The 27,991-nt window shown below is 38.1% G+C and overlaps 2 protein-coding genes across 2 annotated transcripts; both read left to right on the forward strand.

The window, feature by feature from the left end:
• Positions 1 to 180: 180 nt before the first annotated feature.
• On the forward strand, positions 181 to 11,270 carry prdx1 (peroxiredoxin 1). Its single transcript, XM_061896904.1, has 6 exons — positions 181 to 295; positions 4,135 to 4,250; positions 4,375 to 4,528; positions 4,599 to 4,721; positions 10,085 to 10,215; positions 10,930 to 11,270. Exons 2-6 carry the CDS (start codon positions 4,145 to 4,147, stop codon positions 11,010 to 11,012), a joined length of 597 nt encoding a protein of 198 aa, XP_061752888.1. The 5' UTR covers positions 181 to 295; positions 4,135 to 4,144; the 3' UTR covers positions 11,013 to 11,270.
• Positions 11,271 to 15,248: 3,978 nt separating this feature from the next.
• On the forward strand, positions 15,249 to 27,991 carry zte38 (zebrafish testis-expressed 38). The gene is made up of 12 exons (XM_061896485.1): positions 15,249 to 15,523; positions 16,554 to 16,698; positions 25,141 to 25,204; positions 25,287 to 25,323; positions 25,389 to 25,409; positions 25,483 to 25,509; positions 25,590 to 25,657; positions 25,717 to 25,865; positions 25,934 to 26,169; positions 27,555 to 27,597; positions 27,664 to 27,704; positions 27,762 to 27,991. Exons 1-12 carry the CDS (start codon positions 15,473 to 15,475, stop codon positions 27,810 to 27,812), a joined length of 933 nt encoding a protein of 310 aa, XP_061752469.1. The 5' UTR covers positions 15,249 to 15,472; the 3' UTR covers positions 27,813 to 27,991.

Below are 27,991 nucleotides of genomic sequence, written 5' to 3' on the forward strand. Positions count from 1 at the left end.
AAGCTACTTTTTAAACTTAAGTACATGTTTGCAGACTTGAACAACACTGATTTAGGACGAGAATGCTTCAGTGGGTGGTAATTATGCGCTTAAATCGACTTTGCCTGCTCACCATTACCGCGAATTATCGTCACTCGATAAGAAAATGTGCCAAGTCATGCTGTGTCGTCGCCGCAAAGTCCCGTTCTTATGTTCTCGCGAGAAGTGGCTCTCCATATAAAAAGCCCCAACAGCGAGCACTGGCAGTCTAGTCTCCACCTCTTCGCCGACGCGGCTGGTTAGCGCCTAAATTCAGGTATGTGAGAGAAAATCACACAAAATCAACCAATATTCTCCATTTACTGGTCATTTCTTGTCCTCTGTCGTTATGGTTTACTGCCGCCGGGCTGTTTTCGTAACTTTGGGGAGTCTTTTTTTCCTGAAGCTTGAGAGACGACTTCATTTACATAAAGAAACTTCCAATATCCTCGATTCATTTCCGCTTTCCTGTCGTCACATTATAAGTACTGGCTCAATTCTCCCTTAAACCAAATATTCCAGCGTTTAATATCAAAGTATTTTTTTTCCCTCCTGACACTGATAATGAAGCAAATTATCATCATATTTAGCACATATTTTCAACTCCTAAACTATATGTCATGAGGACCCTGCACTAAAAGTTCATTAATTAATAATTAATAATTATTATTAATAATTAACCTTTTCTGAACGAAAAGTTAATGATAAGATACATTTAAAAAAATAAGCAGACACTAACTGTATGTTTATCTAGAACTCTTCAGCACGGCTCCCTGGACCTTTTCCAAAAAATGGAAAAAGATGGGGCGAAAATATATTGTTTTTAAAGGCCTACTGAAATGACATTTTCTTATTCAAACGAGCATATCAGGTCCATTCTATGTGTTATACTTGATCATTTCGCAATATTGCCATGTTTTTGCTAGACAACATCGATGATAAAGTCTGCAACTTTTAGTGGCTAATAAAAAAGCCTAGCCTGTACCGGAAGTAGCAGACGATGTGCGCGTGACGTCATGGGTTGTGGAGCTCCTCACATCCTCACATTGTTTATAATCATAGCCTCCAGCAGCAAGAGCTTTACCATGAATTACTGTGGAGCTTTACCATGAATTGATTAACGTGGACCCCGACTTAAACAAGTTGAAAAACCTTATTCGGGTGTTACCATTTAGTGGTCAATTGTACGGAATATGTACTGTACTGTGCAAACTACTAATAAAAAAAAGTATCAATGAAAGCTATTCGGAACGAGAAAGCGACAATTTCCCCATTAATTTGAGCGAGGATGAAAGATTTGTGGATGAGGAAATTTAGAGTGAAGGACTAGAAGAAAAAAAAGTAAAAAAAAAAAAGGCGATTGCAGTGGGAACTATTCAGATGTTATTAGACACATTTACAAAGATAATTCTGGAAAATCCCTTATCTGCCTATTGTGATGCTAGTGTTTTAGTGAGATTAAATAGTACCTGAAAGTTGGAGGGGTGTTGCCAGGGGTGTGTTGACCGCGAGTGTCTCTGAGGGAAGTCACGCAGCTGCAGGAGGACGGAAGCTCTGCTGATGTCTCCGGTAAGAGCCGACTTATTACCACAGTTTTCTCACCGAAAACTGACGGTTCACATGTGGTCGGGATCCATGTTTGCTTGACTGCTCTGTTTCATAGTAAAGCTTCACCTTCGGGAATTTTAAACAAGGAAACACCGGCTGTGATTGTGTGGCTAAAGGCTAAGAGCTTCCCACCTCCATCTTTCTACTTTGACTTCTCCATTATTAATTGAACAAATTGCAAAAGATTCAGCAACACAGATGTCCAGAATCCTGTGTAATTATGCGATTAAAGCAGACTACTTATAGCTTGGATCGGGCTGGAAAATAATGTCCGCTACAACCCGAGACGTCAAACGCACGCGTCATCATACCGCGACGTTTTCAACAGGATACTTCGCGGGAAATTTAAAATTGAAATTTAGTAAACTAAAGCGGCCGTATTGGCATGTGTTGCAATGTTAATAATTCATCATTGATACATAAACTATCAGACTGCGTGATCGCTAGTAGTGGCTTTCAGTAGGCCTTTAATAATGTTTCTGTAGGACAAACATGACACAAACCTTAATTGTTAGAAAGCCCACTCATTAATATGTTTGTGTTTATGCTTCACTGATGACAATATTTGGCCTGCGTCGTTTTGTCCTACTAATTTTGGTGGTCCTTGGTTTACGCGTACAACTTTCTCCATCGCTGCCACAGAAAGACGTGTTTTATACCACTCCTTTTTGTCTCATTTTGTCCACCAAATGTTTTAGACTGTGCGTGAATGCACAAAGGTGAGCTTTGTTGTTATTGACTTTCGCGGCGTGCTAATAATCCATGCTTACATGCTATTATCTAATTTCAACTATTTGGGTAAATTATCTAATTTCACCTATTTTGGTTAAATATATTTTTCGCAAACCAGTAATTATAGTCTGCTAATGATGTGTTGTTGTTGAGTGTCGGTGCTGTCTAAAGATCGGCAGAGTAACCATGTAATACTCTTCCATATCAGTAGGTGGCAGCCGGTAGCTAAAACCTTAATTGTTAGAAAGCCCACTCATTAATATGTTTGTGTTTATGTTTCACTGATTACAGTATTTGGCCAGAGCAGTTTTGTCCTAATTTTGGTGGTCTTTGAACTCACCGTAGTGAAGTATAAGTGAAGTGAATTATATTTATATAGCGCTTTTTCTCAAGTGACTCAAAGCGCTTTACATGGTGACACCCAATATCTAAGTTACAATTAAACCAGTGTGGGTGGCACTGGGAGCAGGTGGGTAATGTGTCTTGCCCAAGAACACAACGACAGTGACTAGGATGGCACAAGCGGAAATCGAACCTGCAACCCTCAAGTTGCTGGCACGGCCACTCTATCAACCGAGCTATGCCGCCCCGTAGTTGGTTTACGCGTACAACTTTCTCCGTCGCTGCCACAGAAAGATGTTTTATACCACTCCTTTTTGTCTCATTTTGTCCACCAAACGTTTTGTACTGTGCGTGAATGCACAAAGGTGAGTTTTGTTGATGTTATAGACTTTCGCGGAGTGCTAATAATCCATGCTTACATGCTATTATCTCATTTCACCTATTTGGGTGAATTATCTAATTTCACCTATTTAGGTTGAAATTTTTTTTTTTGCAAACCAGTAATTATAGTCTGCTAATGATGGGTTGTTGAGTGTCGGTGCTGTCTGGAGCTCGGCAGAGTAACCATGTAATACTCTTCCATATCGGTAGGTGGCAGCTGGTAGCTAATTGCTTTGTAGATGTCAGAAATAGCGGCAGGCAGGGTGCAGGTAAAAAGGTGTCTAATGCTTAAACTAAAAATAAACAAAAGGTGAGTGCCTCTGAGAAAAGGCTTTGAAGCTTAGGGAAGGCTATGCGGAATGAAACTAAAACTGAACTGGCTACAAAGTAAACAAAAAACAGAATGCTTGACGACCGCAAAGACTTACTGTGGAGCAAAGACAATGTACATGACATGACAATCAACAATGTCCCCACAAAGAAGGATGAAAATGGAAATATTCTTGATTGGTAAAAAAAAGTAGAAATATCGCTCAAAGGAAGACATGAAATTGCTACAGAAAAATAACAAAAAAAGAGAAAAAGGCTCCAAAATAGCCCTTTGAAACACTTGTGATTTAGGGCTATATAAGTAAAATTGATTGATACTTGCGTGGTTAATCGGTTCTCACAATAACGTTGCCGATAATTTTTTATTTTTTATTTTTTATTTTTTTTCCCTTGGCCTCTCCAAGGCCCAGGCTAAGAACGATTTTTTTTTTATTTCATTTTAATCTTCTATTTCCCCCCCACCCTTGTTTACCTGTATCTCATCTTTTTTTGTAAGGGGCGCTGGAAGCCGGCAGACCCGTCAGCGATCCTGTTCTGTCTCCCTGTAATGTTTGTCTGATCTTGAATGGGATTGTGCTGAAAATTGTAATTTTCCTGAAGGAACTCTCCTGACGGAATGAATAAAGTACTATCTAATCTAATCTAATATAGTTTATCCGCAGTCGTTTGCAGGTCAATATATTGTCCCGCAAAATACATTTTTGGTTGTTTTTTAAAATCCAGTGACCTAAAGATGGCTGCAGGCAAAGCTCAAATCGGAAAGATGGCTCCAGATTTCACGGCCAAAGCTGTGATGCCAGATGGTCAGTTCCAGGACCTCACGCTGTCGGACTACAAAGGTAAAGGCCTCGTTCAGGGATGAGAGGAGCTCCCGCTTTCATGTTGGGCCTTTTTGTCACCTTCACAATGCATGAACGTCAACACATGAATATTCACGCCTGATCCGACATCACTTTGATCCAGGCAAGTACGTGGTCTTCTTCTTCTACCCTCTGGACTTCACCTTCGTGTGCCCCACGGAGATCATCGCATTCAGCGACGCGGCGGAAGAATTCAGGAAGATCGACTGCGAGGTCATCGCCGCCTCTGTGGACTCCCATTTCTCCCACTTCGCATGGTGCGTGTCACATCACCTGCATCTGCGGGGTATGCGCGCCTCCGTCATCTGTGTTTTGTGCTCGCCAAAGGACCAACACTCCTCGCAAGCAGGGCGGTCTGGGCAGCATGAAGATCCCCCTGGTGTCTGACATCCGACACACAATCTCCACGGATTATGGCGTCCTGAAGGAGGACGAAGGGATTGCCTACAGGTGGGTTCCTACAGTTTGCTGTAGATACAAAGGAGGCGTAGCTTTAGGTAGCATCATAGGGTTGTAGGGTATAGCAGTACTAGTATAGTATCACAGTACTATACTTTGTTTGAAAAGTACCGCTTCACGGGCATGACGGCGTGTCATCACGTGGTTAAATTGCTGGTTTTACAAGCAGAGGAGCATGTTGGGCAGCGCACACACACAGAGTACCTACAAGCAGACCGTGTGTAGACAGAAAAGGGAGAACGGACGCATTTTGGTGTAAAAAATAAAGGTGAAGTTATAACACTGAAACACCCTCAGGAAGAGCTGCTTTTAAGACATGCGGCTAACATCCATCTGCAGTGTTTTAGGCAGAGGTGGGTAGTAACGCGCTACATTTACTTGAGTAACTTTTGGGATAAATTGTACTTCTACGAGTAGTTTTTATGAAACATACTTTTACTTGAGTATATTTATAGAGAAGAAACGCTACTTTTACTCCGTTCCATTTATCTACATTCAGCTCGCTACTCGCTACTTTTTTTTTTATCGATCTATTAATGTTTGTTTTGGTTAATGACAGAGCTTCAAAGTAGAATCTACGCATGCCTGCGTTTCACCAATCACATGCAGTCACTGGTGACGTTGGACCAATCAAACATAGCCAGGCGGTCACATGACCCGACTTAAACAAGTTAAACGTATTCGGGTGTTACCATTTAGTGGTCAATTGTGCAGAATATGTACTGTACTGTGCAATCCACCAATAAAAGTTTCAATCAATCAAAAGTGTAAAGGAAAAAAGACACTTTTTATTTCAACCGTACTTCCCGTCAAAAGCCAAAAGACTGATCGCACAGTTCCTGTCTTCACAATAAAAGCTCCATCGCTCCTGCGCTAACAAAATAAGAGTCTCCCAAAGCCAGCGCAAACAAGCTAGCAAGCTACGAAGTTTGCCGCCAATGTATTTCTTGTAGAGTGTATAAAACCGAATATGGAAGCTGGACAGATAAGATGCCAAAAACCAACTACTTTCATGTGGTATTAGACAGAAAAGAGGAACTTTTTTTCTCCTCCATTTGAAAACGTGAACGTCTGATTCCAATCATTGCAAGTCATCAGAATCAGGTAATACACCAACTTATATTCTTGTCTTCATGAAAGATAGGAATCTATATGTTAAACATGCATGTATATTCATTAAAACACCTTCAACATGTCAACAAAAACGGCAAAATAAATATAAATGATATACTGTATATATAAATGTATGTATATATGTATAATAGATATATATTTGTGTGTGTATAAATGATATGTGTGTGTATAAATGATATGTGTGTGTATGTATATATGAGGTAGATCACCTCGACTTTGTCATTTACTAAGTAATTGATAAACGTTGAAAAACTTATTGGGGTGTTACCATTTAGTGGTCAATTGTACGGAATATGTACTGTACTGTACAATCTACTAATACAAGTTCTAATCAATCAATCAAATCAATGAATGCCTACTGAGGCTATGGCATTGCTGTTAAGTTATGGTGCCATTTTTCATTTTATTTTAATGTACTATTCTTTAATATATAATATTGTTTTAGTTGCTTAAGAGATATTCCTGGCTCTGAATTTGCTCATTGCTATTTTTGTTTTTGTGCATTATTTTTTGCCGTAATCAGGTTACTCATCAGTTACTCAGTACTTGAGTAGTTTTTTCACAACATACTTTTTACTTTTACTCAAGTAAATATTTGGGTGACTACTCCTTACTTTTACTTGCGTAATAAATCTCTAAAGTAACTGTACTCTTACTTGAGTACGATTTCTGACTACTCTACCCACCTCTGGTTTTAGGTCCTTCTAAATCAATAATCCTTGTCTCCATGACGACAAAATATGTTTCCTACATGTAAATGTATCACTGGAGAACGAGGAATAGCTAAACATGCTTCACTACACAGCGTAGGAGGATACAATAGCTCACAGCCGTCACAATGTAAACAAATGCCATGGGTGGATCTACACCTGACATCCACTGTAATGATACCCAGTACAATAGCATATCAAGTTGATGCTACTATGATTACATCGATATTTTTTATCACAAAATCTTTTTTCCTTTTATAACAAATTTATATTATGTTTATAAAGTCAGTAAATACGTCCCTGGACACATGTGGACTTTGAATATGACCAATGTATGATCCTGTAACGACTTGGTATCGGATCCATACCTAAATGCGTGGTATCATCCAAAACTAATGTAAAGTATCAAAGAACATGGCCAGAGACAGGAGCAGACCCACCAAAGCAACCAAGAGAGCCGACTCCACTCTCGGCCGCCAACCAACTCTCGGCCAGTGTCTAGTCCGCATGGATGAGCGAAGATACGTCCAATGGGGTCCGGTCCGATGGCCATGGATGACGTACTGGCTGTCCAGAGTCGGGACCCAGGATGAACCACTCGTCCAGAGTCGGGACCCAGGATGGACCGCTCACCTGTGTATCGGCTTGGGATGGTTTCCTGCTGGCTCCGCTGTGAACGGGACTCTCGCTGCTGTGTTGGATCCACTTTGGACTGGACTCTCGCGGCTGTGTTGGATCCATTATGGATTGAACTTTCACAGTATCATGTTAGACCCGCTCGACATCCATTGCTTTCGTCCTCTCCAAGGTTCTCATAGTCATTATTGTCACCGACGTCTTTTATCACAAAATCTTTTTTCCTTTACTACAAATTTATATTAAGTTTATAAAGTCAGTAAATATGTCCCTGGACACATGTGGACTTTGAATAGGACCAATGTATGATCCTGTACCGACTTGGTATCGGATCCATACCTAAATGCGTGGTATCATCCAAAACTAATGTAAAGTATCAAAGAAAAGAAGAACATGGCCAGAGACAGGAGCAGACCCAACAAAGCAACCAAGAGAGCCGACTCCACTCTCGGCCGCCAACCAACTCTCGGCCAGTGTCTAGTCCGCATGGATGAGCGAGGATACGTCCAATGGGGTCCGGTCCGATGGCCATGGATGACGTACTGGCTGTCCAGAGTCTGGACCCAGGATGAACCACTCGTTCAGAGTCGGGACCCAGGATGGACCGCTCACCTGTGTATCGGCTTGGGATGGTTTCCTGCTGGCTCCGCTGTGAACGGGACTCTCGCTGCTGTGTTGGATCCACTTTGGACTGGACTCTCGCGGCTGTGTTGGATCCACTATGGATTGAACTTTCACAGTATCATCCATTGCTTTCGTCCTCTCCAAGGTTCTCATAGTCATCATTGTCACCGACGTCCCACTGGGTGTGAGTTTTCCTTGCCCTTATGTGGGCCTACCGAGGATCTCGTAGTGGTTTGTGTTGTGGTTTGTGCAGCCCTTTGAGACACTAGTGATTTAGGGCTATATAAGTAAACATTGATTGAAGTGATTATTACATTTGAACAGAAGTGTAAATAGAACATGTTGAAACAGAAAATAAGCAGATATTAACAGTAAGGTAGATGAATAATCAATTTTTACAGTTTGTCCCTCATGTGTAGAAAATAATAGGTGTATAAATGACACAATATGTTACTGCACACTAATTGGTAGTCTTTGTTTGCTTACAAACTACTAAAAGACAAGTTGTCTAGTATGTTCACTATTAGATTTAAGGACTAAATTACAATTATAAACATATGTTTCATGTACCTGAATATATTTTTTTCAAATAAATACTGTAATGCTATTTTTTTGTAGTCCCCTTTTATTTGGATAAGTATAAAAATAAATGTTGGTACCGGTACCAAAATATTGGTATCGGGACAACCCAACATCAAAGTATGATAGGTGGAGAAAATACCAGGAAAACTAGTAGTAGAGGTACAATGTCTTCTACTGGATGGAGTTGGAACCACAAGCTCATTTCATAGACAGTCCCATTATAATATGTTGATTCAGGGTAAGGGCAGGTTGTGGCTGAAAACTGTATCACCATTAAGGTGGTCCTGATACCAATATTTTGGTACCGGTACCAAAATGTATTTCGATACTTTTCTAAATAAAGGGTACCACAAAAATTTCATTATTGTCTTTATTGTAACAAAAAAGCTTAGGGTGCATTAAACATATATGTTTATTATTGTCATTTAGTCCTTCAATAAAATGTTGAACATACTAGACAACTTGTCTTTTAGTAGTAAGTAAACAAACAAAGACTCCTAATTAGTCTGCAGAAGCATATTGTGTCATTTATACACCTATTATTTTGTACACATTATGAGGGACAAACTGTAAAAAAATATTATTAATCCACTTGTTCATTTACTGTTAAAATCTGTTTATTTTCTCTTTTAACATGTTCTATCTACACTTCTGTTCAAATGTAATAATCCCTTATTCTTCTCTTCTGACACCTTACATTAGATTTGGATGGTACCACACATTTTGGTATGGATCTGATACAGGATCATACAATAAAATATAATGCCAAATAAACCATTAATAATATGGTTAAGAAATACTGATGTAAAGGGTAGGTGTTGTGCTGTTTTCTGTTTTAACATGTTCTATCTACACTTCTGTTCAAATATAATAATCACTTATTCTTCTCTTCTTGGTACTTTACATTAGTTTTGGATGATACCACACATTTAGGTGTCGATCCGATACCAACTAGTTACAAGATCATACATTGGTCATATTCAAAGTCCTCATGTGTCCAGGTACGTATTATCAGGGAATAAAACACGCTGGTCAATCCCAATTCTTTTGGGTGACATATATGTTGAGTAAAGAGGCCTACCGAGAAAGAATAGTACTTGGCCAAGTTTTACTAAAGCATTAAGAGACCAGCCCTCACAACGCGACAACAGCATCAGCAAGAAGAGGTCTAAAAGTAAGACGAAATGAGTTAACTCTTATAGTGAGAAGGCAGCCTTACCGATAGGGATGCACCTACTGATAAGAAGAGACCGTATCCTTTACGGAACGGAACTGAATCAAACCTCCATTTTGAGGAGGGATTCATCATGTTTCTGCAAGACACTGGACGCTCCAGGGCCAAATATGGAAATCGACAACAAATAAGGCAACGGAAGTATACCGGCCGCACCAACATCACCAGAGTGGAAAAGTACCAGTAGCATGATCCCACAATACAAATATATGAATTCTCAACAATGGCCATTAAAGTATTGCCCAAGGAACACCTCCTAAGGTGGTTGTATGCCTTTTTGCAGTACTCTCTACACGCTTATGTCACCATAACGCCCTCTGCAGGGCATGGTGGGGTACTTCACCACATGCTTGTCATCCCAAATCAGGACCAGGAGATGCTAACCTTGGATTCCGATACATGTACTAAGGCCTGGCTCTTTCCTTGTGCTTCAGGGGTCTGTTCATCATCGACAACAAGGGCATCCTGAGACAGATCACCATCAACGACCTCCCGGTTGGACGTTCTGTGGAGGAGACCTTGCGTCTGGTTCAGGCCTTTCAGTTCACCGACAAGCACGGAGAAGGTAAATCCCAACTGTAACATACTTATTAATGAATGATAAGGACATTCTGTGCTCATCTTTCTGCTTTTATTATATTGTATCTGTTCCTCATTTAGCCAAAAGTGGTCCCCTACAACATTCCATTTTACTAGTAAATAAAGTTAGTTGTTTAAAGAAGCTGCACACGTACAATACTGCATTGTTTCTTAACCCTATGCATTTTTTCTACGCAAAAAATATGCCTTGGCTCAAAAAAAGTTGAAAAACACTGCCATAGAGAAATGTCTTAGGCGCCAAAAATATGACTAAATTGGATAAGCTGTGTTTTTATTTGCACTTAAATTTTATTGACGTTTAAGTTAAGAAACCTATTCATTCTTAATTTTGTTTATCTTAGCACAACATCAGTTTTAGTCCCTTCTTATGCAGTACTAAAGTACTATCTATCCAGTATATTTGATTGGTACTTATAGTCGGCCCTAAGATTTATGTGCTGGACAATATTTGTGATTAACACATGCTTTCATTTCATTTGACAACGTTGCAAACTGCAAGTAGGTTAGTTATGATTAATGAATATGACTTCATTTAAGAGTCATGTGACTAATTTAGTGTTAATATTTGTTTGGGGGGCCGCACCGTCTGTAGTGGAAAAAGTTAAGAACCCCTGCAACACTGTATTTACGGTATGTGTGTGTGAGTTTCATAAACTCATTCCAGGTTTGATCTTTTCAGTGTGCCCGGCCGGCTGGAAACCAGGAAGTGACACCATTAAACCTGACGTCCAGAAGAGTAAAGACTTCTTCTCCAAACAGTGATAAGACCAAGGCCAGAGTCTGCCGCCTGCTCTAGCTCTCCAAGATGTCGTATAGATGACAGAAGTATGTAGATGCAGGAGTGAATATTTTATATCCGCTTGAGGACATCTAGGGATTAATGTTCTGTGTCTGGTTGTCTTTTAAAGTGTGTACTAAGGACCAATGTTTTCTATTCTTATAACACAGCACTGTTTTTATTTCCCGAGATTGTTATATGTCATTCCTTATCGTACAAAAAAATAATAATGTCAAGTCTGACTTTGTTGTGGTTCTGTTTTGTCATACTGTAAGCAGAAGATGGTATCAAAGAAGTCAGTGCTCACTAGTTTAAATACAAAAATACCCTTTCCGCTACTTTCTCTTTCACAGTCTCAGCAGGAGAATGTCGTATTCCAAATGTTTTACTTTCATTTTGACAGACTCATTATACACATGTTTATATGAGAATGTCGTATTCCAAATGTTTTCCTTTCATTTTGACAGACTGATTATACACTATTGCTGAGGTGTGTGTATGTATACATATAATGTATGTATATATACATAATGAATTTGTGTATATATATATAGAGAGAGAGACTCCAGCAACCACAAGCGGTAGTAAATGGATGGATGGTTAAATAAATATATATATGTGTGTGTATATATATTAATATATACACAGTATATGTACATATATATTTGTGTGTACACGCACATATATTTATGTGTATGTATTGATGCAGAATATATATATATACACACATATATATATATATTGTGTGTGTGTGTGTATATATATATATATATATATATATATATATATATATAGCGAGAGTATATATACACATATATTTGTGTGTATATGTATTTTATTTTGCACTAAAAATGCCAAAAACAGATGTTAGAAAGACAAACATTTGTGTCATAGGTCACAAGTTCTTAATATTTGTGAGCTTATGGCCCCATTCAAATATTAACACTGAATTAATCATCTTACATTGATTTTAATGGTATTCAATAATTGTACTTAAACTATCCATCCATCCATTTTCTACCACTTATTCCCTTGTGGGGTTGTGGGGGGCGCTGGCGCCTATCTCCGCTACAATCGGGCGGAAGGCGGGGTACACCCTGGACAAGTCGCCAACACAGACAACATTCGCACTCACACACTAGGGCCAATTTAGTGTTGCCAATCAACCTATCCCCAGGTGCATGTCTTTGGAAGTGGGAGGAAGCCGGAGTACCCGGAGGGAACCCACACATTCACGGGGAGAACATGCCAACTCCACACAGAAAGATCCTGAGCCTGGATTTGAACCCAGGACTGCAGGAACTTCGTATTGTGAGGCAGACGCACTAACCCCTCTGCCACCGTGAAGCCCCTACTTAAACTATATACAGTTTAATGGTATAGACATTGTCAAAAGACATGAAACCATGTCTTTATCACAAATATTAGTATTTATTCAAGACAAACCTTAGGTTTAGGTCAGGCTGAATAGAAAAATAATTACTAACCATATATACTGTAAAAGAAGGCACTCATAAGTAACTGATGAAAATAAATGTACATACAATTATGTTGTGCTTAAATAAAATGTTATTTTAGGTAAACTCAAAAGTAAACTACAAATGAAAATCCAGTTTTACCACTTTAGTCATATTTTTTTGCACTTCAAAAATGTGTCTGTGACTTTAACACATTTTTGGTTAAACACTGCATTAATATTAGCATCAAAGTCTCTGCTTTTTCTCATGACTTATTTCTGCTTTTTTTTCCCCTTCCATTTTAAATGTTATTTTGACAATGTGCTGCGGGCCACAAATGGCCCCTGTGCCACACTTAGGACACCCATGCACTAATGCAGAGGGTGTCAAACATACAGCGCGCAAGACGAGTTTGCTAAGTATGAAAAATAACCTGACATTTTTGAATCAAAGAAACTGCTGTTCTAAAAGTGTCCACCGGATGTCGCAATAGCAATTCTTTGTAGATTGGAGTTACCAACCTTTTTGAAAGCAAGAACTACTTCTTGGGTACTGATTAATGCAAAGGGTTACCAGTTTGATACACACTTAAATTGCCAGAAATAGCCAATTTGCTCAATCTACCTTTAATAAATCTATGTATGTAAAAAAAAAAAAAAAAAAAGGGTATTTCTGTCTGTCATTCCGTCGTACATTTTTTTTTCCTTTTACGGAAGGTTTTTTGTAGTGAATAAATGATGAAAAAAAAACACTTAATTGAACAGTTTAGAAGAGGAGAAAACAGGAAAAAAATAAAAATTAAATTTTGAAACATAGTTTATCTTCAATTTTGACTCTTTAAAAATCAAAATTCAACCAAAAAAAAATGAACAGAAAAACTAGCTAATTCGAATCTTTTTGAAAAAAATAAAATATTTTATAGAAAATCATTCAGTAATTTTTCCTGATTAAGAATAATTTTAGAATTTTGATGACATGTTTTAAATAGGTTAAAATCCAATCTGCACTTTGTTAGAATATATAACAAATTGGACAAAGCTATATTTCTAACAAAGACAAATTATTTATTTTACATTTTCCACAACAAACATTTTAAAAGAAATTCAAAAGACTTTGAAATAAGATTTTAATTTGATTCCACGTATTTTCTAGATTTGCCAGAATATTTTTTTTTAATTTCAATCATAAGTTTGAAGAAATATTTCACAAATATTCTTTGTCGAAAAAACAGAAGCTAAAATGAAGAATTAAATTAAAATGTATTTATTCTTTACAATAAAAAAAAAGTACTACTTGAACATTGATTTAAATTGTCAGGAAAGAAGAGGAAGGAATTTAAAAAAGTAAAAATGATTATGTGTTTAAAAATCCTAAAATCATTTTAAGGTTGTATTTTTTTCTCTAAAATTGTCTTTTTGAAAGTTATAAGAAGCAAAGTAAAAAAAAATAATTTTTATTTAAACAAGTGAAGACCAAGTCTTTAAAATATTTTCTTGGATTTTCAAATTCTATTTGAATTTTGTCTCTCTCAGAGTTAAAAATGTCGAGCAAAGCGAGACCAGCTTGCTAGTAAATAAATACAATTTTAAAAATAGAGGCAGCTCACTGGTAAGTGCTGCTATTTAAGCTATTTTTAGAACAGGCCAGCGGGCGACTCATCCGGTCCTTACGGGCGACCTGGTGCCCGCGTTGGTGACCCCTGCTGTAGAAGATGCTACACATGTACAAAATAAAGCACATGAGTTTAATACATCAGTCGAGGGAAATGATCAAACTCCATAAATAACATCCTGTAATTTGGTTTTGATATACCTTTTTTTTTATCTTGATAGAAAGGAGTTAAATGATGAACATGATCACATAATTTATTCAGAACATGTAAATAACGATAAGAAAAGAAAATACTATTAACCACAACATGTAAGTGTAAAAAAAACATAATTTGTATATTTTCAGAATATGGTTGTTCTATTTTAAAACCAAGAAAACAATCCGAAGTTGTCTTTATTTTTAAGTTATCGTGCCGTGATTTTACCAGCCCCTACTTGCCAAATGAGGAAACCCTTCCTTAGACCAGTGGTTCTCCACCTTTTTTCAGTGATGTACACCCTGTGAACATTTTTTTAATTCAAGTACCCCCTAATCAGAGCAAAGCATTTTTGGTTGAAAAAAAGAGATAAAGAAGTAAAATACAGCACTATGTCATCAGTTTCTGATTTAATAAATTGTATAACAGTGTAAGATATTGCTTATTCTTAGTGGTCTTTCTTGAACTATTTGGAAAAAAAGATATAAAAATAACTAACAACTTGTTGAAAAATAAACATGTGATTCAATTATAAATATAGATTTCTACACATAGAAGTAATCATCAACCCAAAGTGCCCTCTTTGGGGATTGTAATAGAGATCCATCTGGATTCATCAACTTAATTCTAAACATTTCTCCACAAAAAAAGAAATCTTTAACATCAATATTTATGGAACATGTCCATAAATATATGTATAAAGGATTTTTGAATTGTTGCTATTTTTACAATATTTAAAAAAAATCTCACGTACCCCTTGGCATACCTTCAAGTACCCCCATTTGAGAACCACTGCATTAGACTATGAAAATAAAAATAATTTATATTTCTACTTAACCATTTAAAATATCAATAATACAATTCTGCACATTTTTAAAGCTTAATAATAACAACAACAAAAAAAGAGGCTAGGAACCACTTTATGACTGTGGCACAGGATAGGACACAAAGAGAGGGAACACAATTAGCAATTACTTCATAGATAGCTGTGTTAATAACTACACATTTTGTAAGTTCAGGTAGTAGGTTAGACATTTGAAGAATTTTTTTTTCAACCATTATCTGACAATTAATATATTTCTTTTCTGAGTAATTTGCCGTGTGTTTTTATTTTTATTTTAGCATAGCTCGGGGGTTAGCTGTTAGCTCGTTAGCATTAGCAGGTATCTTATCTTCGAAGATGGCCACCGGGAAGATGTGCTTTAAAAAAAGCAAAGAGGAAACAACCGAGGTTTGAACATATATTTATGTATTATTGTAATCCTATTTGAAGCTAAAGTTAATAGTACAATGTTTGTGCATTTGCATTTAGCATTGATAGATCACTTCGCGCTCCAAATGTTCAAATTAATATGGCGCATTTTTTTTTTACCCCTAAAGCAGGCCTGCGCAATTATTTGTACTCGGGGGGCCAAATTTAGTGGAAAAAATGTGTCTTGGGGCTGGTATATACATCTAGATAAAAGTTAAAATTTTTAAGACGGACCACCTTTAAAAAACGGAATGGATTTTTTTTTTTTTTTTTACTGAAAGTACTTGACAATAAATAATATGGGATTTACACTATTAACTATGAAGGATAAAACACTGAATATTGTCACTCACCCTCTCCATCCACTTATTTTACATCCATCCATCCATCCATTTTCTACCGCTTATTCCCTTTTGGGGTCACGGGGGGCGCTGGCGCCTATCTCAGCTACAATCGGGCGGAAGGCGGGGTACACCCTGGACAAGTCGCCAGCTCATCGCAGGGCGACATATTTTACAATCTTGCAAAAAGCAACCAAAAAATGGAACAAACACAGCGAAATATGAAAGCGAAAGGTCACTAAGCTTCAGAACTTTGTTGTAAAAATCTCCTTCCGCGTTTGTCCCTGACACCCACATTTCTGGCTGGGCTCTGTGGAAACGCTCCCCATCCACACTGCTTGGTGCCTTGTCACTTATATTACCATACTAACTAGTATATCATGCGAAAATGCAGATTCCGACCATTGAAATATTTAGTATAGTTCAAGACTTTCGGTCATTTAAAAACAACACTGCGCATCATAATGGCAGCTACACTCTCCATGTTAAGGATCTAGAAAAATATATTTGTGAATGTTAGGCGGTTCAGATTGAAAAGCTTAACGGACCTTAATTTGCCCAGGTCTGCCCTAAAGGGACAAGCGGTAGAAAATTGATGGAGGTATAGACTGTGTGGAGCCAGAGTCACCCACCAATTTTTAAAAGTTGTGTCTTTTAACATTTTTAAGTGGACAGGATTGTTTCCGAACGACCTGAAGACGAAAGAGGGCTCCCTGGTCTTCGTCAAGAGGATGATGGCGGTGGCCGTGTCCTCCATCACTTACCTCAGGGGCATCTTCCCTGAAGATGCTTACCGCTCCAGATATTTGGAAGGTAAACGCCAGAATTAAAACACACATGAAAGAAAAGAAAAGTCACATTGTAAACAAAAGTGTAATTCAGGCACGTATTCTGCATACAGGATTAATATGTGTACTCTATATCACTGTTTTTCAACCACTGTGCCGCGGCACATTAGTGTACCCTGGTGTGCCGTGGGAGATTATCTAATTTCACCTATTTGGGTTAAAAATATTTTTTTGCAAACCAGTAATTATCAATCAATCAATCAATGTTTATTTATATAGCCCCAAATCACAAATGTCTCAAAGGACTGCACAAATCATTACGACTACAACATCCTCGGAAGAACCCACAAAAGGGCAAGGAAAACTCACACCCAGTGGGCAGGGAGAATTCACATCCAGTGGGACGCCAGTGACAATGCTGACTATGAGAAACCTTGGAGAGGACCTCAGACGTGGGCAACCCCCCACCCCTCTAGGGGACCGAAAGCAATGGATGTCGAGCGGGTCTAACATGATGCTGTGAAAGTTCAATCCATAGTGGCTCCAACACAGCCGCGAGAGTTCAGTTCAAAGCGGATCCAAGACAGCAGCGAGAGTCCTGTCCACAGGAGACCATCTCAAGCGGAGGCGGATCAGCAGCGTAGAGATGTCCCCAATCGATACAGGCGAGCGGTCCATCCTGGGTCCCGACGAGCGGTCCATCCTGGGTCTCGACTCTGGACAGCCAGTACTTCATCCATGGTCATCGGACCGGACCCCCTCCACAAGGGAGGGGGGGACATAGGAGAAAGAAAAGAAGCGGCAGATCAACTGGTCTAAAAAGGAAGTCTATTTAAAGGCTAGAGTATACAGATGAGTTTTAAGGTGAGACTTAAATGCTTCTACTGAGGTGGCATCTCGAACTGTTACCGGGAGGGCATTCCAGAGTACTGGAGCCCGAACGGAAAACGCTCTATAGCCCGCAGACTTTTTTTGGGCTCTAGGAATCACTAATAAGCCGGAGTCTTTTGAACGCAGATTTCTTGCCGGGACAATTATAGTCTACAAATGATGTATTGATGTTGAGTGTTTGTACTGTCTAGAGCTCGGCAGAGTAACTATGTAATACTTTTCCATACCAGTAGGTGGCAGCCGGTAGCTAATTGCTATGTAGATGTCGGAAACAGCGGGAGGCAGTGTGCAGGTAAAAAGGTGTCTAATGCTTAAACCAAAAATAAACAAAAGGTGAGTGCCCCTTAGAAAAGGCATTGAAGCTTAGGGAAGGCTATGCAGAACGAGACTAAAACTGAACCGGCTACAAAGTAAACAAAAACGGAATGCTGGACGACAGCAAAGACTTACTATGGAGCAAAGATGGCCTACACAATGTACATCCGAACATGACATGAAAATCAACGATGTTCCCACAAAGAAGGTTAAAAACAACTGAAATATTCTTGATTGCTAAAACAAAGTGGATGCGGGAAATATCGCTCAAAGGAAGACATGAAAACTGCTACAGGAAAATACCCCCATAAAAGAAAAAGCCACCACAATAGAAGCGCAAGACTAGCACTAAAACACGAGAGCTATAGTGATGCATGCTGGGTTATGCTTTAAAGTCATATCCAACAATTGCAACACATTTTTATTGTCAACTGAGTTTAGTTTTTTTTTTTTAAGATTTCTGCTGGTGGTGTGCCTCTGCATTTTTTCAACGCAAAAAATGTGCTTTGGCTCGAAAACGGTTGAAAAACACTGCTTTATATCAGTGTTTTTCAACCTTTTTTGAGCCAAGGCACATTTTTTTCATTGAAAAAAGCACACTGATATAAAGCACTATATCAGTGTTTTTCAACCTTTTTCGAGCCAAGGCACATTTTTTTTCTTTGAAAAAAGCACACTGATATAAAGCACTATATCAGTGTTTTTCAACCTTTTTTGAGCCAAGGCACATTTTTTTCATTCAAAAAAGCACACTGATATAAAGTACTATATCAGTTTTTTTCAACCTTTTTTGAGCCAAGGCACATTTTTTTTCATTGAAAAAAGCACACTGATATAAAGCACTATATCAGTGTTTTTCAACCTTTTTTGAGCCAAGGCACATTTTTTTTCTTTGAAAAAAGCACACTGATATAAAGCACTATATCAGTGTTTTTCAACCTTTTTTGAGCCAAGGCACATTTTTTTTCATTGAAAAAAGCACACTGATATAAAGTACTATATCAGTGTTTTTCAACCTTTTTTGAGCCAAGGCACATTTTTTTTCATTGAAAAAAGCACACTGATATAAAGCACTATATCAGTGTTTTTCAACCTTTTTTGAGCCAAGGCACATTTTTTTTTCTTTGAAAAAAGCACACTGATATAAAGCACTATATCAGTGTTTTTCAACCTTTTTCGAGCCAAGGCACATTTTTTTTCATTGAAAAAAGCACACTGATATAAAGCACTATATCAGTGTTTTTCAACCTTTTTTGAGCCAAGGCACATTTTTTTTCTTTGAAAAAAGCACACTGATATGAAGCACTATATCAGTGTTTTTCAACCTTTTTCGAGCCAAGGCACATTTTTTTTCATTGAAAAAAGCACACTGATATAAAGCACTGTATCAGTGTTTTTCAACCTTTTTTGAGCCAAGGCACATTTTTTTCATTCAAAAAAGCACACTGATATAAAGTACTATATCAGTGTTTTTCAACCTTTTTTGAGCCAAGGCACATTTTTTTTCATTGAAAAAAGCACACTGATATAAAGCACTATATCAGTGTTTTTCAACCTTTTTTGAGCCAAGGCACATTTTTTTTCTTTGAAAAAAGCACACTGATATAAAGCACTATATCAGTGTTTTTCAACCTTTTTTGAGCCAAGGCACATTTTTTTTCATTGAAAAAAGCACACTGATATAAAGTACTATATCAGTGTTTTTCAACCTTTTTTGAGCCAAGGCACATTTTTTTTCATTGAAAAAAGCACACTGATATAAAGCACTATATCAGTGTTTTTCAACCTTTTTCGAGCCAAGGCACATTTTTTTTCATTGAAAAAAGCACACTGATATAAAGCACTATATCAGTGTTTTTCAACCTTTTTTGAGCCAAGGCACATTTTTTTTCTTTGAAAAAAGCACACTGATATAAAGCACTATATCAGTGTTTTTCAACCTTTTTCGAGCCAAGGCACATTTTTTTTCATTGAAAAAAGCACACTGATATAAAGCACTATATCAGTGTTTTTCAACCTTTTTTGAGCCAAGGCACATTTTTTTCATTCAAAAAAGCACACTGATATAAAGTACTATATCAGTGTTTTTCAACCTTTTTTGAGCCAAGGCACATTTTTTTTCATTGAAAAAAGCACACTGATATAAAGCACTATATCAGTGTTTTTCAACCTTTTTTGAGCCAAGGCACATTTTTTTTCTTTGAAAAAAGCACACTGATATAAAGCACTATATCAGTGTTTTTCAACCTTTTTTGAGCCAAGGCACATTTTTTTTCATTGAAAAAAGCACACTGATATAAAGTACTATATCAGTGTTTTTCAACCTTTTTTGAGCCAAGGCACATTTTTTTTCATTGAAAAAAGCACACTGATATAAAGCACTATATCAGTGTTTTTCAACCTTTTTCGAGCCAAGGCACATTTTTTTTCATTGAAAAAAGCACACTGATATAAAGCACTATATCAGTGTTTTTCAACCTTTTTTGAGCCAAGGCACATTTTTTTTCTTTGAAAAAAGCACACTGATATAAAGCACTATATCAGTGTTTTTCAACCTTTTTCGAGCCAAGGCACATTTTTTTTCATTGAAAAAAGCACACTGATATAAAGCACTATATCAGTGTTTTTCAACCTTTTTTGAGCCAAGGCACATTTTTTTCATTCAAAAAAGCACACTGATATAAAGTACTATATCAGTGTTTTTCAACCTTTTTTGAGCCAAGGCACATTTTTTTTCATTGAAAAAAGCACACTGATATAAAGCACTATATCAGTGTTTTTCAACCTTTTTTGAGCCAAGGCACATTTTTTTTCATTGAAAAAAGCACACTGATATAAAGTACTATATCAGTGTTTTTCAACCTTTTTTGAGCCAAGGCACATTTTTTTTCATTGAAAAAAGCACACTGATATAAAGCACTATATCAGTGTTTTTCAACCTTTTTAGAGCCAAGGCACATTTTTTTTCTTTGAAAAAAGCACACTGATATAAAGCACTATATCAGTGTTTTTCAACCTTTTTTGAGCCAAGGCACATTTTTTTTTCATTGAAAAAAGCACACTGATATAAAGTACTATATCAGTGTTTTTCAACCTTTTTTGAGCCAAGGCACATTTTTTTTCATTGAAAAAAGCACACTGATATAAAGCACTATATCAGTGTTTTTCAACCTTTTTTGAGCCAAGGCACATTTTTTTTCATTGAAAAAATATGAAGGCACACCAGCAGCAGAAGCGTTAAAAAATGAAAATCCACCTGGTTCTCTTTTTTTGTTTTTTTGTTTGTTATTTCCTGTGTGTAGTGCTTTGCGCTGTTATTTTGGTGGCCTTTCCTGTTTTGTTGGTGTTTTCCTGTCGCAGCTTCATGTTTTCCTTTGCTGCAATTGCCTGACCTGCTTTGTATTGGCAATCAAGACTATTTCAGTTGTGGGGACGCTATCCTTCTTTGTGGGGACATTGTTGATTGTCATGTCATGTACGGACACACACTGTAAGTCTTTGCTGTCGTCCGGCATTCTGTTTTTGTCGACTTTGCAGCCAGTTTAGTTTTACTTACGTTTTGCATAGCCATCCCTATGTTTCAGTGCCTTTTGCCTACAAGACTTGCCTTTGGTTCATATTTGGTTTAAGCGTTACATACCTTTTTACCTGCATGCTGTCTCCCGCTGTGCTCTGTGTATTGGGATCATGACAAATCATCTCCGACAAGTACTACATGGTTACCATGCCAAGTTCTATACGGCACAGACACTAGACCAATGTTTTTCAACCACTGTGCACACTAGTGTGCCGTTAGATATTGTCTTTTGTGCCATGGGAAATGATGCAACTTCACCTAATTGGTCCCAAAAATATTTTTTTTGCAAATGATTAATTATAATCTGCAAATACTGTGCCGTTCCTTAGTGTCCGTGCTGTGTAAAACTTGGCTGTAGAACTGATTCCAATATGAAGACCACAGCGTGCAGGTAAAAAAAGGTATGTAACGCTTAAGCCAAAAATTAACAAAAGGAAAAGGCAATAAAGCAGAGGGATGGCTATGTAAAATGACAGTAAAACTGAACTAGTTAAAAAGTAAACAGAAACAGAATGCTGGACGACGGCAAAAACTTGCAGCGTGTGGAGCAGAGATGGACGGCGTCCACAAAGTAGATCCGTGCATGACATGGCAAGCAACAATGTCCCCACAAAGAAGAATAGCAACAACTTCAATAGCCTTGCTTGCTAACGCAAAGCAGGTGCGGGGAATAGCGCTCATAGGAAGACATAAAACTGCTACAGGAAAACACCAAAATAACAGCACAAGACAAGAACTAAAGCACTACACACCGGAAACACCAACAAACTCGAAATAAGGCACGAGGAGGACCTGGTGGAGTTTTTTTTTTTTTTAACGTTTTTGGAAAAAAATGTGCCTTGTCTCAAAAAAGGTTGAAAAACACTGGTCTAGAGCTCGGCAGCGTAACCGTGTAATACTCTTCCACATCAGTAGGTGGCAGCCGGTAGCTAATTGCTTTGTAGATGTCGGGAACATGGTTTGTGGTGATCACAATATGCGGGAGGCAGTGTGCAGGTAAAAAAAGGTATGTAACGCTTAAGCCAAAAATTAACAAAAGGAAAAGGCAATAAAGCAGAGGGATGGCTATGTAAAATGACAGTAAAACTGAACTAGTTAAAAAGTAAACAGAAACAGAATGCTGGACGACGGCAAAAACTTGCAGCGTGTGGAGCAGAGATGGACGGCGTCCACAAAGTACATCCGTGCATGACATGGCAAGCAACAATGTCCCCACAAAGAAGAATAGCAACAACTTCAATAGCCTTGCTTGCTAACGCAAAGCAGGTGCGGGGAATAGCGCTAAAAGGAAGACATAAAACTGCTACAGGAAAACACCAAAATAACAGCACAAGACAAGAACTAAAGCACTACACACAGGAAAACACCAAGAAACTCAAAATAAGGCACGAGGAGGACCCGGTGGAGTTTCATTTTTTAACGTTTTCTGCTGGTGGTGTGCCTCTGGATTTTTAAATGGAAAAAAATGTGCCTTGTCTCAAAAAAGGTTGAAAAACACGGCACTAGACAACGGCACATTATTATAATTAATTCATTTGCAAAAAATATTTTTGGGACCAATTAGGTGAAGTTGCATAATTTCCCATAGCACACCAGACAACATCTCACGGCACACTAGTGTGCCGCGGCACAGTGGTTGAAAAAGTGGCCGCTACATAAAGATGTAGCGGCCACTCATATTAACATGTGCTGCAATGATGCATGATGTTGATAAATGTAGTCTTTATATAATTGTTTGCTCTTTTTTAGGATAAACAATATGAATTGCTTTCTTCCACCATAGTTAATAATTTGATAAGTAACATAAATTAACGATAAAGCTTGCTGTTTATGTAGCCCTACTGTGCGTACTACACCACGGGCATCAAACTCAAGGCCCGCGACATCATTTTATCTGGTGTATAAAGTCTGTCAAAATGAAAGTTTAACTTTTCGAATAAAACATTTTCTTGATGAAAGTGAAAGAGAAAGTAGTGGAAAGGTTATTTTTGTTTTCAAACTAGTGAGCACTGACTTCTTCAATGCCAACACCTGCTTACAGTATGACAAAACATAGAACCACAACAAAGTCAGACTTGACATAATTAGTGTTTGTACGATAAGGAATGACATATAATAATCTCGGGAAATAAAAACAGTGCTGTGTTATAAGAATAGAAAACATTGAAAATAAAACATTGGTCCTCAGTACACACTTTAAAAGACAACCAGGTCTGGCCCGCAAAGACCTGGAAATGATATGTGTCAATAAAGTTCATCATATTTTCTCACAAATGTAATTGATTTTTTTTTTTTCATTTTGACAGATAAAAATATATGTACTGCTTGAAATTGCATACATTTTAAACTTTAATAGTATCCAATATCTCAGCTACAATCGGGCGGAAGGCGGGGTACACCCTGGACATAGGCGCCAGCGCCCCCCGCTACCCCGAAAGGGAATAAGCGGTAGCAAATGGATGGATGGATGGATAGTATCCAATATTGCAACAAATATTACAGTATATTATCACACTTTAAAAACATGTTTTTGTCTAGATAAAAATACTTAACTTTACAGTAAACTACCCATCATATAATAAACATGACATATATATATATATATATATATGTCCAGGGTGTATACTGCCTTCCGCCCGATTGTAGCTGAGATAGGCGCCAGCGCCCCCCGCGACTCCAAAAGGGAATAAGCGGTAGAAAATGGATGGATGGATATATATATATATAATTTTTTATTTTTTCTCCGATACCAAGGCGTTACAGGATCATACATTGGTCATATTCAAAGTCCTCATGTTTCCAGGGACGTATTTCCTGACTTTATAAAGTCCAGAGATAATGCTACTTGTAAGAATGTTAGAGCATGTTAGAACTGCTCCCACAGTGGAGTGTTTTAAGTCTCGTCTTAATACCCACTTTTATTTTTTGGCTTTTAACACTACGTGAGTTGTGTGGTCCTCAGTGTTTTTAGAATTTAGATTTCTATTGATTGTTTTAATTGGGTTTTACCCTTTAAAATCGTTTTTAATCAAAATGTATTTTTATATTGGTTTTGTATTTATTTATTTATTGTTTTATTCAGTCATTGGTGGAGCTAAGGATAATATTTGAGTATTGTTTTTAATATTTTTGTGCAACACTTTGGAAATATTTCTGTTGTTTAAATGTGCTTTACAAATAAAGTGGATTGGATATGAAACATACTTTATTTGTTGCCATGGAGGCCAGGATTAGTGGTTTGGAATGTAGCTAAAACACTGTGGATGGACGTTAGCTGGTAGCTAGCTAGCCATGTCTTAAAGCAGCTCTTCCTGAGGGTGTTGCAGTGTTATAACTTCCCCTTTAGCTTGACTTTTTACACCAAAATGCATCCATTTTCCCTTTCTTGTCTACACACTGTCTGCTTGTAAGTACTCTGTGTGTGTGCGCTGCCAAACATGCTCGTCTGCTTGTAAAACCACTTCATTTCTGTAAAAAAAAAAAAAAAAAGAATGGGGAACCGGTACTTTTCAAACAGGCCATAGTACCGTTTTTGATTGATTAGTACCGCAATACTATACTAGTACTGCTATACCGTACAACCCTACTCTTAAGTTGAAATGCCACCGAAATTGAAAACGAACAGTTACAATTCCACAGTCAAACAATCTTGCTTCTTTGTACTCCCCCCCCCCCCCCCCCCAGATCTGTGCATCAAAGTTCTGCGTGAGAACTGCAGCACCCCGGGACCCAGCAAAGTTGTAAAATGGTGATCTAAATGATTTAGTCCTGGCTGCAAAGACGCATCACCGGTGATGCCATTTTCACAGTTTTGGATATTTTGTTCCCAGGTTGATCGGCTGTTTCGATGCATTGGACAAACACTATGTAAGTACATCCATCTTGATTCAAATGTGTTGCATCCCAACTCATGTGACATATGAATCTTACAGCTCCAAGTTGTCTTCATTGGGGTGAGTGAGTCCCTTAAAATAGGCGCTGAAAGTAGAAAATAGCTGCCAATGACTGTATTGTTGCTGATTCTAGGTGTACACCACTCCGGATGAACCGAATGTAAGTTTTGTCAGCAGCCAAAGAACATACCTTAACCTGCTCAGTACGAGTCTGAAAGCAGTTCTTGTCCGGTTTTGCAGTGCATTATCGAGTCCTACAATTTCAAATTCAAGTACACTGATGAGGGCCCAGAGATGGACGTACTCAGGTGTGTATGCAGGTAGCATGTTGTTTTTGGGAGGTGAAATAACCCTTGTAGAGCCGCAGTAAGAACGGTGTGGAGGTGCACGTCCCCATGGAAGACACCAAGAGCGCCTGTGTGCTGCTCATCCGGAAGCTCTTCCTGCTCATGCAGAACCTCAACGCCCTCCCCAACAACATCCACATGACCATGAAGCTCTACTACTACGATGACAGTGAGAGACCACAGACGCCCTAAGCTGAGCAAACATCTGCCAATCACCCCGCGCTTTCCCTCCCTCAGTAACTCCCGCTGACTACGAGCCGCCGGGCTTCAAGGAGGGGGAATGTGACAGCCTGTGGTTCGAAGGCACGGCCGTGCATTTCACCCTGGGTGAGGTCCAGACCACCTTCCACACCTTCCAAGTGCGGGTGTCTGCTGAGCAAGGTCGCCTGGAGAAGCTTCAGGACCAAAAACATGTGGAGGAGGTGAAGCTGCCTCCTCGTTTGAAAAGAGACGTCAGCAAAACCACCACACAGGTAGAGTGTCTCAAAGCTACTAAACCAGGGGTGTCAAAATCGTTTTTATTGAGGGCCACATCGCAGTTATGGTTGCCCTCACATGCCCACGTTTAACAATGAGCAATATATCAATGTACATGTATTAGGGTTGTACCCTGTACCGGTACTAGTATAGTATTGTGGTACTAATGAATCAAAAACGGTACCATACTCTGAAATGGTACCGGTTTCCAATTTATTTATTATTTATTGTGACATTGCTGGTTTTACAAGCAGAGGAGCATGTTGGGCAGCACACACACACAGAGTACTTACAAGCAGACACTGTGTAGAAAGAATAGGGAGAACGGACGCATTTTGGTGTAAGAAGTAATGATAAAGGTGAAGTTATAACACTGAAAGACCCTCAGGAAGAGGTGCTTTAACACATGGCTAGCTAGCTAGCGGCTAATGTCCATCCACTATCTGTGGCTGTGAAGTGAACACTAGTAAGGTTGTGAATACTGTATAGAATATTTAAATTAATACTGTTTGGAGTAATTTAATGGAATCAACTTCCACAATATCTGGTGTCAATCACCAGCCTAGTGGGGTTATAAGAATAGACAAAAAGGAGAAGTATTGCGGAAAGAGATTATTCTAGATTGTCATGTCATGACTGGTTTTATTGATTATTGACTATTTTATTGATTATGGGACCAGCAGTAGAAAACAGTTGTATGGCACTTTTTCGTCACTTATTGTTTGTCTTTGGTACACTGTGTATATTTTAGGCCATTGTTTTTTTGTTTTATTTTTGAAAAATATATATATATATTTATATTGCTCTTTTTATCTTAGGTTTAAACATTAATAGATAAACTCGAAGTTATTGTTTTGTTTTTTGGTTCTTTGTTGTTGCTATTTTTGTATTACAACATTTTATTATTTGATCGTGTTGTGCTGTATTGTAATCTTTTGTTTTGTGATCATGTGATGTTTTTTGTCTGGACCCCAGGAAGAATAGTCTCCACTATTCATTTATTTTAATAAACTAAAATAAATGAATAGTGTCGGCTCACCCACGTGGTTCCTTTGGATGTGAACATAAGTGATTCATTTGGATGAATGGGCTATTTATTTATGTCAACTCTGTTGATGGTTTTTCAATTCTTTGAACACTAAAACTTATTTAAATGCTGCTTTTTTTGGGGGCTAATTAGTGGATGTTCATTTGGTGAAAAACCAAGAGCTTCTCCCCCCCCCACCCTGGACCTCTGGCTTATTTTCAGTCTTTTTCATGAAGTTCAAATCACAACCGTCTGTTAATTGACTTACCGAATATCGGCCCCATGCCTAACAAGTTTTATTACCTTGTCTGTAGCAGTAAAAGTGATTTAGGTCTGCTTTCCACTTTGCTCCAGGGCCCCTTCAAGATAATTCCCAATGACCTGCCCTCTGACGATGGTAAGTTTGCAGGTTCTTCCCATTGAACACATTCAGCCATTGACAGTAAACACTTTGTTTATACAGAGTCTGCACAGTTCAAAAAACCCACTAAACCTCTGGTCAAGGTAGGTAATACACAATTCTGGTTACAGCAATATTTTGTTCACTCGTTTGTATTTTAGAGAAGTACAGCACGCACAAAGCCACCAAAACAGAGAAGAAAAAGAGTGTAACTGCACAATTCACCAAAAATATGTCCAAACGATAATTACAAACTACAGTTTCTTCATTTTATTGTTTACTGTATCGTTACGTTATGCTTGATTTAAATCTTTTCTTTTTCTTGTAGTCTGTTACAATGTTAATGGGACTTTTCATACGGTAACATTGTTTTGGTGTTCAATTGTTCTGT

The sequence above is a fragment of the Nerophis ophidion genome, linkage group LG04, assembly GCF_033978795.1.
Source record: "Nerophis ophidion isolate RoL-2023_Sa linkage group LG04, RoL_Noph_v1.0, whole genome shotgun sequence".
NCBI lineage: Eukaryota > Metazoa > Chordata > Actinopteri > Syngnathiformes > Syngnathidae > Nerophis > Nerophis ophidion.

What these genes read in the sequence shown, in the direction of transcription:
- zte38 (XM_061896485.1), top strand. Translation starts at nt 15,473, where the DNA reads ATGGCCACCGGGAAGATGTGCTTTAAAAAAAGCAAAGAGGAAACAACC. An exon ending in CCGCTCCAGATATTTGGAAG is followed by an intron (nt 16,699 to 25,140) that starts GTAAACGCCAGA and finishes CCCCCCCCCCAG; the next exon opens with ATCTGTGCATCAAAGTTCTG. An exon ending in CCACTCCGGATGAACCGAAT is followed by an intron (nt 25,510 to 25,589) that starts GTAAGTTTTGTC and finishes CCGGTTTTGCAG; the next exon opens with TGCATTATCGAGTCCTACAA.
- prdx1 (XM_061896904.1), top strand. Translation starts at nt 4,145, where the DNA reads ATGGCTGCAGGCAAAGCTCAAATCGGAAAGATGGCTCCAGATTTCACG. An exon ending in CACGCTGTCGGACTACAAAG is followed by an intron (nt 4,251 to 4,374) that starts GTAAAGGCCTCG and finishes ACTTTGATCCAG; the next exon opens with GCAAGTACGTGGTCTTCTTC. An exon ending in CATTTCTCCCACTTCGCATG is followed by an intron (nt 4,529 to 4,598) that starts GTGCGTGTCACA and finishes TGCTCGCCAAAG; the next exon opens with GACCAACACTCCTCGCAAGC.